At 37.9% G+C, this 14,475-nt stretch overlaps 1 protein-coding gene across 1 annotated transcript in view; it reads left to right on the top strand.

Moving 5' to 3' along the window:
- The window catches only part of st6gal2a (ST6 beta-galactosamide alpha-2,6-sialyltranferase 2a), a 36,197-nt gene that overhangs the window by 8,720 nt on the left and 13,002 nt on the right, over nucleotides 1-14,475 (top strand). Inside the window, exons 2-3 of the mRNA XM_026912464.3 lie at nucleotides 10,366-10,418; nucleotides 12,894-13,757. Coding sequence (XP_026768265.2) covers nucleotides 12,941-13,757 — 817 coding nt within the window. The 5' untranslated portion in view covers nucleotides 10,366-10,418; nucleotides 12,894-12,940. The remainder of the gene's footprint in view (nucleotides 1-10,365; nucleotides 10,419-12,893; nucleotides 13,758-14,475) is intronic.

Genomic DNA, 14,475 nt, shown 5'->3' with positions numbered 1-14,475 from the left:
TGGACACAACCACCATCCTGAACTGTTTGCTCAAATTTGATACGTGTGACAGTGATTTTTTTTAATTTTTAAAAATTTTTTATTTTATTGTGTGTGTGTGTGTGTGTGTGAGAGAGAGAGAGAGAGAGAGAGAGAGAGAGAGAGAGAGAGAGAGAGAGAGAGAGAGAGAGAGAGCGTGAGTGTGTGTGACATACACTTGGCTTCTTGCTTCCGAGTGGGGGAGTGAGCTGGGATTAGTGAGGTGAGAGAGCTCAGTCTGGGCTAGGACACAGTGCCCGCTCTGGGCTTGAAGGGATATAATCGCAGCATGTCTGTGTGTGTAATTATAGTCCTGGCTCTGAGCACTGCAGTGCTGGGCAGCAGAGCTTACAGGCATCACTCGACTGTGTGTGTTTCAGCCAGGTGGCTGCTATAATAAGCCCTCATTTTCACCTTGACAGTGGTGTAGTTGACGTGTCTGGTGTGGTTTGTTCAATAGAGGCTGATTTAGGTTGATTAAGTGTGTGATTGTGTAGGTTTTTGCCTGCATGTGTTTGTGTGTGCATTTAGTGTCTGTTCACATGAGCATGTGGGACAGAAGCTTGAAGTCTGTGCTCAGGTACACAGTGAAAACAGACCAAATGAAAATTGACATAAGAGGTGGGTTGTAGATGTGTGTATGTACGTGAATTGACATAAGAGGAGGCGTGAAGATGTGTGTATTCTTTACCTGAGCGTGATTTCACATTTGGAAAAATAAATCCAGAATGTCAAGAATCCTGTTTGCCAGGACTCTTGCTCCTGGCTTGTGTGGTTTTTCTTGTTTTTTTTTTTTTTTTTTGAAGGAGTTGCTAAAACATATTTACTTTTTACAGTACTTGCAGGACTTACAGAAGTACTTGCGCTAAAAATTACAGAAGTACTTACGCTAGAAGCTTTAAGTTATACAGTAACAGGAGTGTTTTGGATATAAAATTCTGGTAAACATTAGCATATAGCTGGGTTCATGTTAAACATTAATCAAATCTTTTTTGAATCCTTAATAAAACTGAAGCAGGTGGTACAGTTTCAGTTGTACCTGTCTAGCCATTTAGCCATTTTCAGGCTAGATGATAACATTTATAGTAATACCACAGCATGCACATCACATTAAAAAAAAATTTGTTAGATTATATTGGCCATTTGGAGGAAGTAATCCAGGTATTTACAGCTCAGTCCCCATGACTCAGGGTTAGCAGTTACTCATTGCGTAGTGAGGTACTTTGTGGAGGTGCTGATAAATATGAGGGAACTTCCAGAAAGTTTGTTCCTGTCATGTAAGGCTAGCCGCAGCTTTGGCGTTTTGAATTGTAAGCTGAATTTGACTCTTTGTAAATATAGAAACAGGCTTTTTGTTTATTATGATAGCAGTGTGTCACATGTCAATGAACAGTTTTATTGTTAATTGGAAGTGCTACATGGAAGGGCAGAGTGAATGACTTCCTTTTCAGTGTTCTGAATGAGGGCCGTAAAGTAGTTATTCATTCATAACTTTATGTTCACTGATTAAAGCCAGTTAATCAAGTATGACTTGTCACACTATCTGAGATGATGCTATTAAAATCTTGGCTAAATTTTATAACTGAGATAAGATAGACTGTGATCATTTATTGAAACTATATTGCAATCAGAAACATTTTTCAAAGCGAGCTTGAGATAATTAGGATATTTTTCTGTCAATTAGCATGTTTCGTATATATTTTATCATTGCCACTACCGCATTTGTAGTTTGTGAAATTTGTGTAATCCTGTGGTGTGCTCCTATGGGTTTCCTTTAGACGAGCGTTGTAGCAGTGTTTACACATACAGATTTTGATAAAAAGCTTTGTAAATTGCCAGAACTGCCAAACAGTTGTTAGCCACCTTCGGTTGCAATGGCACTAAATCAGCTGCCGGTGAGCATGTCACATTATCCGTTATAAGACCATAATAAAACTCACAACCAAAGAATTCGTATATAATAATGTATTATAATAATTCATTTTGTCTGCAACAGTAAAATCATGCCAAAAATTCTTGAGTGGAGTATTAGTTGGAAATCAGGTGAACTAGTTGGGAGTAATGAAAACATCTTACAGTAGTATATATTACAGCTGCATATACTGTACACTGATGTGAGAAACTACTATTACTACTCATTTTAATCTATCTGAGGGTGTAAAGCACACTGGCTGTTTAATGTTATGACCCAGAGCATGACAAAAAGTAAAGCATGTTCCAAAAATCCTATGTATTTATCTGCAACAACAAAGGCCAAACCACAAACCTTCACCGATTCTCCTTTCTTTTTCTTCCTTCCCATTTATGGTTCTAGATGATGCCTGAACATGATTCACCTCCCATTTGAGCACGTTTGAATGACATTTTATGTAATTGAGTGGGCTTTCATGTTCTCCTGTTTTTGAAGAGGGCGATATGGCAGGAATTTAAACGCAAGTGCTATTATCTCTGTGGCGCATATCCCCCTTATCCCAGTTCTGCAGTGTCATTTACCTGAATGAACAGTCAAATAAAGGGAAATATTTAGCTCTGAACCTTCGTGTCCTTTTTAACTCTTTCTCTACCGTTGTCTTATTTGTCTTACCTATTTATCACCAAATTCCATGTATTTAGCAGGTTTATTACATGCGGCTTTGTGAAATTGTTGATTCGATCCTTATAATTCTTCGAAAAGCTTGATGAATTACCACATGCTATTCACAGTCGTGCACATTACAGCTTACACAAGCATTCTGCTGTCACTCATTTAACAATAGTCAGCTCAAATCTTAGGCAGAAAACTATTAGTGCCTCCCCTGTAACATTCAAAAGAGACAAATGTTTGAAGGAAATGCCCTGAGCACTACACGGCCCTGCTTCTTGAGATGTTTGTTCCTCAGTGTCAGGTTATCGTGAGACTTGTGTTTATTTAGTTGATACATGTGTGCGGTTTCTCTGCTATGAAGATAAAAACTGAACAGCGCAGGGCAAATGATGTTATGTATTACAATAATTGCAAACCAAAAGTTGCAACCTCAGGCTGCTACATGTGCATGTTTCAGTTTTACACAACTACAGCTTGTAATGGTTGGCGTAAGAGAAAAATTCATAGGCTGTTATTGCAATTTACAAAAATCTTTTTGAGGCAACAAAAGACTTTTCCATTAAATTGGCCCAGTTTTACCTATTTGACCAGATTTCTGTAAAGCTGCGTTGCAGAAAATGACTTTTTAAAAGCATTACACATAAAATTTAATTAAATTCATGGCATATTAACATTTTATGGCAAATTTTTTTCATGCATTCTTAAAGTATGTATAAAAAAAACAATGTATTAGTGAATCTGCTTAACAGTTGTTCCACAGGCAATTATGAACTAGGCAAGTCACTTTACTTTGTACAGCATTGAACCAAAGCCTTCTGCAAAACCACTAGAAAGTATGGATTTAGATTATAGTGTTTCATTTAGAATTCTGTTCTGGATCTGTAGCATTTTCTTGGGATCCGTTAGATTTTGCCTGGAGGTTATATTTCAAGGTCGCTATCATTTTAAAAGGCAGGCCCAGGTGTAATAATATAATTATATTGCCCGTCTCAGGCTACCTTTAGAGAGTTCTAATTGCCTTATAAAAGTTCACAGGATGTTTATGCCCATGGTTTTCAATCAACCTCTGAGCAGCTTGGCAATCTGCACACAGATTAGCTCTTTAAATATATGCTTCACAACCTTTTATTCCAGGTCAAAATTAAAAACCAATACCTGCTTATGTCCTCTGAAGCAAGTCACTATCTTGTCAGGATGAAATTATTCAGCCTCTTAAATATTTGTTATGGCTTAAATCAAGGACACCTATTACATGCAAAAGCATGAGGATCTGTTTCACTGGGCCGGAGTTTTCAGATTCAGCCAGTGTTTACCTCCATATATTATTCCATTTACTGTTTGGAGAGAAGTCAGACCAAAAGGGATGAATAATGGATGTGCTGAAATGGGCTTGTTGCTAATGGAGGTGTGAATTCAGCCTTGGAGCTGAGAACTTTCACAAGCTGCTGCTCTCTCTTCCTCCAAACAGTCACAGCCACTTCATCCCACTAGTTTTATTTTCACATTCTCTCTTCTTCCCCCTTTCTCCAAATCACTGGTAAGTTCCTCTGAGATACTTTTTTTTTTTCACTGGGCTACTTAAAAGGCTCCACTGCAGGTTTGCATTCCTTCGGGCTTATCTTTGTTTCTTCTCCTTACTGTCTCTGGCTCTGGCATACATTATAGGTAGTACTTTGTTCAACATTTTATTCTAGGGAAATAAGACGCTGTCTACTGCAGTATGTGTATCTACTATGTGCTAAATGGATTGTTGTGTGATGAAGTGCTTGGGAGGTCCCTCTCTGCTCTCAACAGGATGCATGGCTTCTTTAGTTGCAGAAGGGTCTCTCTCTCTCTCTTATAAACAACAGAAACTAGAAGGAAAGGAAATGCGTCTGAAGATATGGATAGGAAATAGTTTTAGGGATAGTTTTTAGAAAGTATTAGACGTTATTAAAGCAGAGTAATGGAAAGGCTGGGGTCTTAGTGACCCTATACAACCTCTATTAGTATACCATTTACAAGAATATTCCTATTTCCTAGCCTGGTCATGAAATGGAGGACACCAGCTATGGTCATTTTCAGGGCTGTCCAATAAGGAAACCTTTTATCTCTATAGTTTTTTTTACTCCGTTCTGTATTGGCTGCCAGCTGAAAGAATGACTTAAAAGGCAATAAGAGCATTGGGGCCTTTTTCCAAAGAGCTTTTAGTGCATTGAGTAAAATGGAAAATGTAAGAACAAAAATACATGACGAGGGGGTAAGAGTATACTATGTAGTCCTTATATTAACATAGCAATCCCCATCACGGGCAATGGTCATAATTCCACAGCTGTTTTAACAATAGTAATAAAGCTGTAGATCTGTGTGGATAAAGAGTAATGTATGCATGCCACTAGATTTGGGGGTGTGTGACGGTTGTGCGCTTGTGTGAACGACTTGCATAACGATCAGGAACAGCCTCACAGAACGCTCCCCATGCGGTGTGAAGCCTTCTTCTAGTCACATAAATAATGGAGTGCTAGCCTCTCACATTCTCTTTTCTCTTCTGCTCTTGCAGCACTCCTGCTGCTTGTCACGTCTTTTTCACACTTTGTGTGTGATTGGTTGTGGTTAAGGCTACCTCACACTTGTGGTGGAAAATCATTTACGTAATGAAATGTATAAACCAGGAAGTCCATGTCAGATCACTGGCGATCAGCATTTTTAAGCTCTTCCATTAATACACCTCAGTTTTTTTTCTGAGTGTTTTTAAAGCTGATTTCTTGGTAATTTTGTGGAAAATTGACAGCTTTTGGACACGTTATCTTTAATAGAATACAACTCAAAACATAAATGTGGTGCTTTTTTGAACAATTCTCCATGCAGAGGTAGAGCTGTAGATTTGTATTTTTTGGTTTCTTGGTTTCTTTCTGGTCATTTTCTTGCTACAGCAAAAATGAAAGACCGACCACTGACAGGTTATTTAAGTTAAATGATAGCACTTTGTATTGCCTGGAATTTATATGTTTCTATATTCTAGTTGACTGCATGGGAGGGGAAAAAAAACACAGGTTGAAGGAAAAATATTCAAATGGCTTCACTTTGCACATGCAAATAAATGCTGTAGAGCAAAGATGCCTTCAAAAATAGTGAAATTAAATGTTTCAACATTTAAAAAAAACTATAAAGAGCAGTAAACAGTAATAAATGAAACAAAGTCAATATTTGGTGTGACGATCCTTCGCTTTAAAAAAAATAGTAGTCTGAGGTACAAATAGTGCAGTTTTATAAGGAAATTAGCTGTAAGTGTTAAGAGCATCTCATGTTAAGAGCATCTCACAGAACCAGCCACAGCTCTTCTGGAGAATTTGACTGTCACACTTGCTTCTTACTTTTGCAGTAAAACCCAGCAGCCTTCATTATGTTTTTTTGTCTGAAAAGTGTCTCTTATGTAATATGTTGCTTTCTTTACTGACATACAAACATTTTTCTGTAACATTTAATTTTGTGCTGGAAAACTAATGTTTGGAATTCTAAAGTTTTTGTACTGAATCAATAATGTAGAAGTCATAAAATAAAAATCTATAACAAAGTTTGTACTAAAAAAAAATAGGGTGCCTAAGACTTTTGCACAGTACTGTTTGTGTGTGTTTATATATATATATATATAGCACAATAAATTTTATTTTATATATTTCTAACCAGATGATCTGAAAAAAAAAAATCCAGAGGAATTTATAATGTAATATAAATAGAATTGAATTATCAAGCTTTATTTTCAGGCTTTGATGTTCATTTTGGATTTGTGTGAACTTTTAGCATTGTCCCTGATAAGCTGAACTTCCAAAGTTATAAATATAGTTTTCTTAGTTTTCAGAAGTTGGAATTGTGTATTGTAAGTGGTGTGAAACCCTCTTTTTTTTATTAGGCATCAAGTGGTCATGATTTTCATATGTGATTTGAGCTTGTTTTACCAGCTTTGCCATGAACCTTACCTTTGCACTACTTACACCTTTTTCCTAAGGGGATTTTTTTTCCCTCTGTCTGCCCACCTTGCCATCTGTCGCCTTTATTTTACTAGTAACTGAAATGGAAAATCCCCCACCACCTGTGCATAGCCACTCACGCCCATCAGCCACACGCATACATGGCAGAATGGTGGTTAATGCTCAGATAAGGGTTTCTTTTTTTAAACCTAATCAAATATAATTCTCTCAAGCTTAAAAACAGCCACATATGAATAAAGCTGGGAAGATGAGCTAGTGTTGAGTAGATGTACAGTGGATATAAAAAATCTATACACCCCTGTTAAAATGGCAGTTTTTTTGTGATAAAAAAAAAATTGAAACCAAGATATGTTATATCAGAACCTTTTCCACCCTCAATGTAATTACAACATATACAAATTAAGTGAAAGACAATCAGAAAAAAGGAAGAAATAGGAAAAATAAAACAAATTACAATTACCTTGTTGCATAAGTGTGCACACCCTTTTATATTTATGTATGTGGCTGTGTTCAGAATGAACCAATCACATTCAATCTCCTGTTCAAAAGTAATTATCATACAGCTGTCATCAATGAAATTATTCTAATTAACCCCAAATAAAGACCAACTATTTCTGTAGGATTTTCTTCACATCTGCTGAAGCCATGGTCTGCAAAGAGCTAACAAAGCATGCGTGGTATCTCACTTGTTGAAAGGTATCAATCAGGAGCGGGGTATAATAGAGTTTCCAAAACATTAGATGTACCATGGAACACTGTGAAGGCCATCATCAACAAATAGATAAAATGGAGCACCACAGTGACATCCCTCCAAAATCTATAAAAGGGCAAGACAAAAACTTACCAGGGAGTCTGACAAGACACTTACAGCAACATTGAAGGAGCTGTAGGAATATCTGACAATTACTAATTATTCTCTGCCTGTGACAACAATCTCTCATATTCTTCACATGTCTGAGCTATGGGGTTGGGTGGGTAGACTAAGCTCAACTAAATCATCCCAGACCATGTGGCAAAATGTGGGATGGTCTGATGAGACCAATTCCAAAATGTATAATAATTCCATAATTCCAAAAGGTTTGTTTGGTGCAAAAAAATTAGCACATTACCAAAAGAACACCGTACCCACGGTGAAGCATGGTGGTGGCAGCATCATGCTTTAGAGCTGCTTTTCTTCAGCCAGAACTGGGGTTTTTATCAAGGTGGAGGGAATCATGAATAGCTGCACATACCAGTCGATTTTAATGCAAAACCTTCAGGTGTCTGCTAGTAAGCTGAAGATGAAAAGAAATTTCACCTTTCAGTATGACAGTGACCCAAAGCATACATCCAAATCAACAAAGGAACGGCTTAAACAAAAGAAGATCAATGTTTTTGAATGAATCAGAGCCAGAGTCCAGACCTGAATCCAAATAAAAATCTGTGGGGTGACCTGAAGCACAGGAGATGCCCTTACAATTTGTTGCCAGGTCAAGATGTGCCATGCTGTATACTTTATTTGTATACTTTGCAATTTCACACTAAAGGTGGAAAAGATCTGAACTGATTTATTTTAGTGTCATTCTTTTACTTCAGTAGGCTTCTATATCCACTGTAAAATGTGCATATACTGTCTACAATTTGAGTACGGGTTTTCTGAGCTTTGTGGAGGGGATTTCAACTACAAGTGTGCAGAGCCATGCCTGAAGTATGGTTAATATGTATTTCATTATGTATTATTGCTACCTGGGCAATATTAATTAATTAAATCTATGCAGTAATTTATTTATTCTGTACCTTGAATCTGTCACTTCTATCTATCACAGTTTTGACTGGTGCATCAACCTGATTATACTGTTTATGCCTTATTCACCATGGCTATGCTTGGGGTAAATGTTTACAATATTTGCAAGATTTGCTTAAACAGACAGAATATTGCAGAGTTGATATTTTGCATGAAAATTATGAGATACAGAGAAAAGATCACCTGGTTTTTCGGAAGTTTTATACCAGCCGTTACAGTGTATGGGTCAGCTCTGTCATGCTTGCAACCATAGGTAATGCTAAGCAGTAATACTCGGATGCCCTTCCTGGCGCGACTTTCCCATTTTATCTGAGCTTGGGTCCAACACTGAGAGTACATTCCCACTGTATTGATCTTGGCAATCAAACCCAGCCCGTGGAGGTGAGAGAGCAGGATCCTTAGCTGTTAGACCACCAGGGACCCAATAGCGATAGGTAGTAAAAGCACCTAAACATTTATTATATCAATGATTTATGGATTTAAAAAAAACATAATTGTGCCTTATGTGAAAAAATTACAAATTTAACCAAAGAACCGGGTTCTTCGTACAATATAATGCACTTTCACACTCTAATAGGCTTATTTTTTTCTTCACTCGTCAGAATAAAACTTACCTTGTTGAAAGTATACATCATTGCATGTTTTTTGTATTACAGTTCTTTTAATGTTAATTAAATATGCATACAACAAAGCTTATTAAATATACACTGCATATTGCAAAAGTCATTTTTTTCACCAGATGAAAAATGCAGGATATGCAGGATGATTTATTGTTAACATCCATTGGCCATGCTTTCACATAGCAGTGTATCAAATATTGTTACACAAAAAAAGCACATGTATACTTTCATGTATGACACACACATTTGCATAGTTATAGGGATAAAATATTTCCTAACATTTGATGCCACAGCCAGCCATGGGTAGGAGCCAAAAAAGTTACCTAACAATTCAAATTATTAAGGACAAAAAAAAACTAAAGTCAGACTTTCAGACACGCGTGAAACCTGTCTGAAAGAGGATATACTTCTTCGAAGTCTGAGGAGGAAAAAGGAAGTATTAAAAATGCACGTTTTGTTTCACAAGATGCTTTAAATAGCACTATGATGGAGACAGACTTTCTCAAGTATACATTCTGTATATTATATATCTTCTTTGCAGCAGTAATAGAAGAATGGAAGAAAACCTACATTAGAAATGATGAATATGGACTCATGTCCAATATAATTACCGTGGGTAGTTGGGGAAAATTGCTGCTGTCTGTTGTCTCAGTAATGATTGGTGCAACTTGAGACATGGTGAGCAAAAAAATACGTTTACGTTCAAGCAATCAGCTACTGAGACTGTTACAAACTACATGTTAAAGAAATTTGTTTTTTGCTTTGATAATAGGGTGAAATATGTTCAGGGCTCACTACAGGTTAGGGGAATTGGGTGTATGACCTAATATAAACATAATGTGTTCAATAATGTAGTCTGTGATAGTCTATATATATTTAATAATTAAGTTTTCTTGTGGTGTGAACAATCATTAAATTCAAAAAGTTCAAAAATATGCAGTGAGAATGTACGATGAGCAAACAACACAGACATAGAAATACTTCTGCAAAACGGTCAGTATGTTTGTTTTTGTTTGGTGTGTGTATATATTGGCTTGTACAGTAGATCACCTCTGTCCGTCATGAAAAGTGCAATATTAGCTGGATTTGATCCACATTAATTGAATGACTTGAAGCTGGAATTGATTAACAACAATGTCAAACTAGACACTGAGTAAATACTTAATATGCAACAAATAGTGGGTCAAAGTTTCCGTTCATGGTTTTTCTTTTTTTTGCTCTCTCGTTTCCTGTGTCTCATTTCACCTTTTTTCTCACCCTGTCGCCTCTGTTTGTACTATCATAATGTCTGAAAACATCAGAAAGCTTTTGTATAGATATTTTATATTTACTAAAAAGGTTAGGAGCATTTATGTTTTCAAACCACCTAACTGGTTCCCTTGTGATTTTCAGAGCCTGACTGTATTACAAAGGAATGGCATCAAGACAGTAGGAAATCAGCTGAGGTGAGAATTGTGCTCTTCTCCCCTGTTCTTTATTCTTTCCTGTTCCTTAATCTGTTTCCTGTCAGCTCTGTTTCTTTGCTCTATTTTGATATTTGTGTACATGTCGTATACGCATGCAAGCCAGGAAAGCACAAAAAGGGCTTTTAAACAGCTATTCTGAGAGGGAGAGGGAGAGGGAGAGAGAGAGAGAGAGAGAGAGAGAGAGTGCACTGTACAGCAAAAACAGGGGAAAAGGCTAACCAAATTTCTGTAGTGGTTTGCTTTTTATAGAAATTTTCCTGTTTTGAAGAAAGCTCTGTCAGTTACAATCCAGAACAGTTCTACATCTGTCAGATGACTGCATTATCACAAACTTGGAGCATAACAAAAAGACACTGACTCCTCCATTACCTCTATTCAGTTCTCATGTGTTTACCCAAGGTATATACAGTCCCCCCCGAAAATATTGGAACAACAAGGCCAGTTCTTTTGTTTTTGCTATACACTGAAGACATTTGGGTTTGAAATCAAAAGATGAATTTCAGATGATAGATCAGAATTTCAGCTTTCATTTCCTGATATTCGCATCTAGATGCGTTAAACAACTTAACCACATGGGACCTTTTGTTTGAACCCACTCATTTTTCAAGTGATTGAAATATGTGACTGACAGGTGTTTCTTGTTGCCCAAGTGTGCCCTGTTAGATTGATTGTTTAAATAATTAGTAGCTCTGTGAAGACTGCATTTGTTGTTAGAAAGGATAAACCAACATAAAGACCAGAGAGCTGTCTGTGGGAGAAAAGCAAGCCATTTTGACACTGAGAAAAGTGGGACCTTGATAAGACCCATTCCATAAGCATTGGGTATAGCCAATACAACGATTTGGAATATCCTGAAAAAGAAAGAAACCACTGGTTTGAAACCACAACTAGACATCGAACAGATCGACGAAGGAAAACAGCAGATGAAAGAAACGTTGTGAGAGCTGTGAAGAAAAACCAAAAAACAATAGTCAGTGACATCACCAACAACCACCACAGGGCAGGAGTGAAGGTATCACAATCCAACATTTGAGGAAAAAGAGCAGAAATATACAGGCCATACCACAAGATGCAAACCACTCTCACATCCTCAGTGAGAATCAGAAGGCCAGATTGGAATTCACAAAGAAATACAGAGATGAGCCACAAAAGTTCTGAAACCAAGATTAATCTCTCCCAAAGTGATGGAAAAGCCACAGTGTGGACAAAGAAAGGATCTGCTCATAATCCAAAATATACAAGCATGGTGGAGGTAGTGTCATGGCTTAGGCTTCCCTGCTTCTGGAACAGGCTCACCAGTCTTTATTGATGATGACTAGAAGTCTACAGAAACATTCTGTCTGTCTTATTCGGAGGAGCTTCATCAGGCAGCAAAACAAAACACAATGCCAACACAGCAAAGGACTTGATAAGGGGGAAAAAAGTGGAAGGTTTTAGACTGGCCAAGTCATCAGACCTTAACACAACTGAGCATGCATTTCACCTCCTGAGGAGGAGACTGATGGGAGAAAACTCCACAAAACAAACAACTGAAGACATCACAATAGAAGAATGCAACAATTTGGTGATTACAGTGGGTTGCCGGTTTGATGCAGTTATTGCAAGCAAGGGATATGCACCCAAATATTAAGTGTTATTTACTTTACCTTAAGAATATTTGTTCCAATACTTTTGCTCACCTAAAAATTGGGTGGTATGTTCGAAGATGTATAAAGATCTAGATATAACCATCAGGAAATGAAAGCTGAAATTCTGATCTATCGTCTCATATTCTACTTTTTCTCTCAAACTCAAATGTCTTCAGCGTACAGCAAAAAGAAAAAAAATTGGCCTTGCTGTTCCAATACTGTAGGGGACTGTATAATATTACCTCAAAAATCAATGCCACACAGTTTGATGGCAGACAGTTTCCAAAACATTGTGACTGAAATCTTGTACATTTAATGTACTGTGATATTGGGGAGTGTGCATATGAATTAGGACTTGAAAGCATTTATTGGGTAATTTGGGGGGGAAAAAACCCTGATTAAACCTGCATCCTTTGGGGTTCATCAACAGAACAGTTGAGGTGAGACATTGACTCAATTATATTTTGTCCCTGCAGCCTTTAAAGCCTATCGTTAAAAAAAAATAAAATGTAAGATTACTTTTAAAGCCAGTATCAGATTATGAAATATGTGTTATTGTCCCAGTTGACAAAACATATCTAAACCACTTTATAAAAGGCCATTAAATCTGTCTTTCCTTATCTTTCATCTATCCATTTTGCCCTCGAGCATTGCTATTCTTGTTAAGCGTGAATTTTTTTATCCCAAAAATAGAGCACAAACAGCCATTCTCACTGCTGTGATTAACAGCAATTAACAGCACTTTATAAGAATGTATCATTTCAGATGTGCCTTAAGTCAATCACTTGAATCAAGAAAACCTGTTTTTGTTTTTGTTTGAAATCAGGCCTCCTGCTGAGCTCTCTCCTGTTGGGAACAGAGGGCTCCTGGGAAATGAAGGCCAGTATGAAGCAGTGGCGTCTGGCACTGGGGCTCATGCTCACCTGGGCGCTGCTCTTCCTGGCCCTCTTCTCCTACTTCATGGAGTCACGTGTGGATGAGGCCATGGCACTCTCGCACGCCGATACACGCCGCCTCACCTCTGTGCAGGGCATCACCCGCAGGGCTGTGATGATCTCTCGCCAGATTTTGCCTGCCACCTCAGCGTCCACAACCTCCAGAACTCAAAAGGAGCAGACACCCAACAGCGAGCAGGAGACCTACATTTACTCAGATGCCCAAAGCTTTGCAGTGTCCCACATCCAGGAAAGACAAGAAGGCAACCAAACCTTCCCTCAACTAGTGGAAGAGGAGGATGAGGAAGAGGTGGTGGGAATGACTGATGAGGAGGACAAGAGCAGAATGAATCAAAAAGAAACCAACAATTGGTTTGACTCCAATACAGAGGAGTTTTACTCCTCTAAGTCAAAGTCAGTGGTGCAGCGTTTATGGCATGGCAGTGCCTCACTGGACATGCTCAGTCCACGCTTGCAGAAGGCTGTAAAAGACTACATGAGCACTAATAAACATGGGGTGTCCTACAAGGGGCAGCGGAGGAAATGGATCAGTAGGACACGCCTTCTGTGTGAGATGAAGAGGAAGGCCAAAGTGAAGACACTGGCTGGAGAAGAGCGACCCTTCTCTTCACTGGGCTGGCAGAAGATCGTACCTGCTTTGCCCCTTGAGCGCCTCTATGGCAAAGGGTTCGGCTCCTGTGCTGTAGTCACCTCAGCTGGTGCCATCCTCCACTCTGGCCTGGGAAAGGAGATTGGTGAGTAGGCGGATGTCTTATAATTAATTATAATTATTATAACACTACTAATAGCTAATACGTATACTGGTAAAACTTTGTTTGTTTACTTAGTTACTTACTGACTGAGGCCCTGTCCACATACAGTTATAGAAACATAGTTTTTACTCTTCTGTTTTCATGGAAGTGAGAAATTCATTGTAATTTAGTGCGCATGACAATAAAGTGACTTGACTTGACTCATAAATATTAATAGCTGCGTATTGAATGGTAGAAATGTTGGGGAAAAAAAAGACAAACATCTTCAGTAACTGTCAGGGTCATGGTTGGACAAACACAGGGTTTATATATATGTGACCTGATGATGAGGAGGAACTACTGCTTAATGCTACACTTGGGTTTTATTCAAAATATTCATTCATAGAATGGTTTGTAGTGCCAGAGCAGTGAATTCAGGAGCAGTACAGCATGCATCATATTCTGGCACTTCAGCTCAGGGGTGTAATATTAAAATAAAGTGAAATTAAATTACAAACACATTATCAAATAAAATATTAGAGCCTACAAAATAACAAACTTATCAGCAGGCATGATATATTAAAAAAAAGTCCTAATGCTTTCATAACATACGGAAAACCGTAATGGGCATGTGCAGGTTCACGCTGTGACCTCAGTGGTTTTAAAATGTGCATTTTTTCCCATTCTACATGAAAACAGAGTTTTTAGAATTTTGCGCCTT

This window comes from Pangasianodon hypophthalmus, chromosome 5 (genome assembly GCF_027358585.1).
Source record: "Pangasianodon hypophthalmus isolate fPanHyp1 chromosome 5, fPanHyp1.pri, whole genome shotgun sequence".
In the NCBI taxonomy this organism is placed as follows: Eukaryota; Metazoa; Chordata; class Actinopteri; order Siluriformes; family Pangasiidae; genus Pangasianodon; species Pangasianodon hypophthalmus.
The sequence above is the reverse complement of the archived record's forward strand: the minus strand, read 5'-3'. Positions and strand labels throughout refer to the sequence as shown.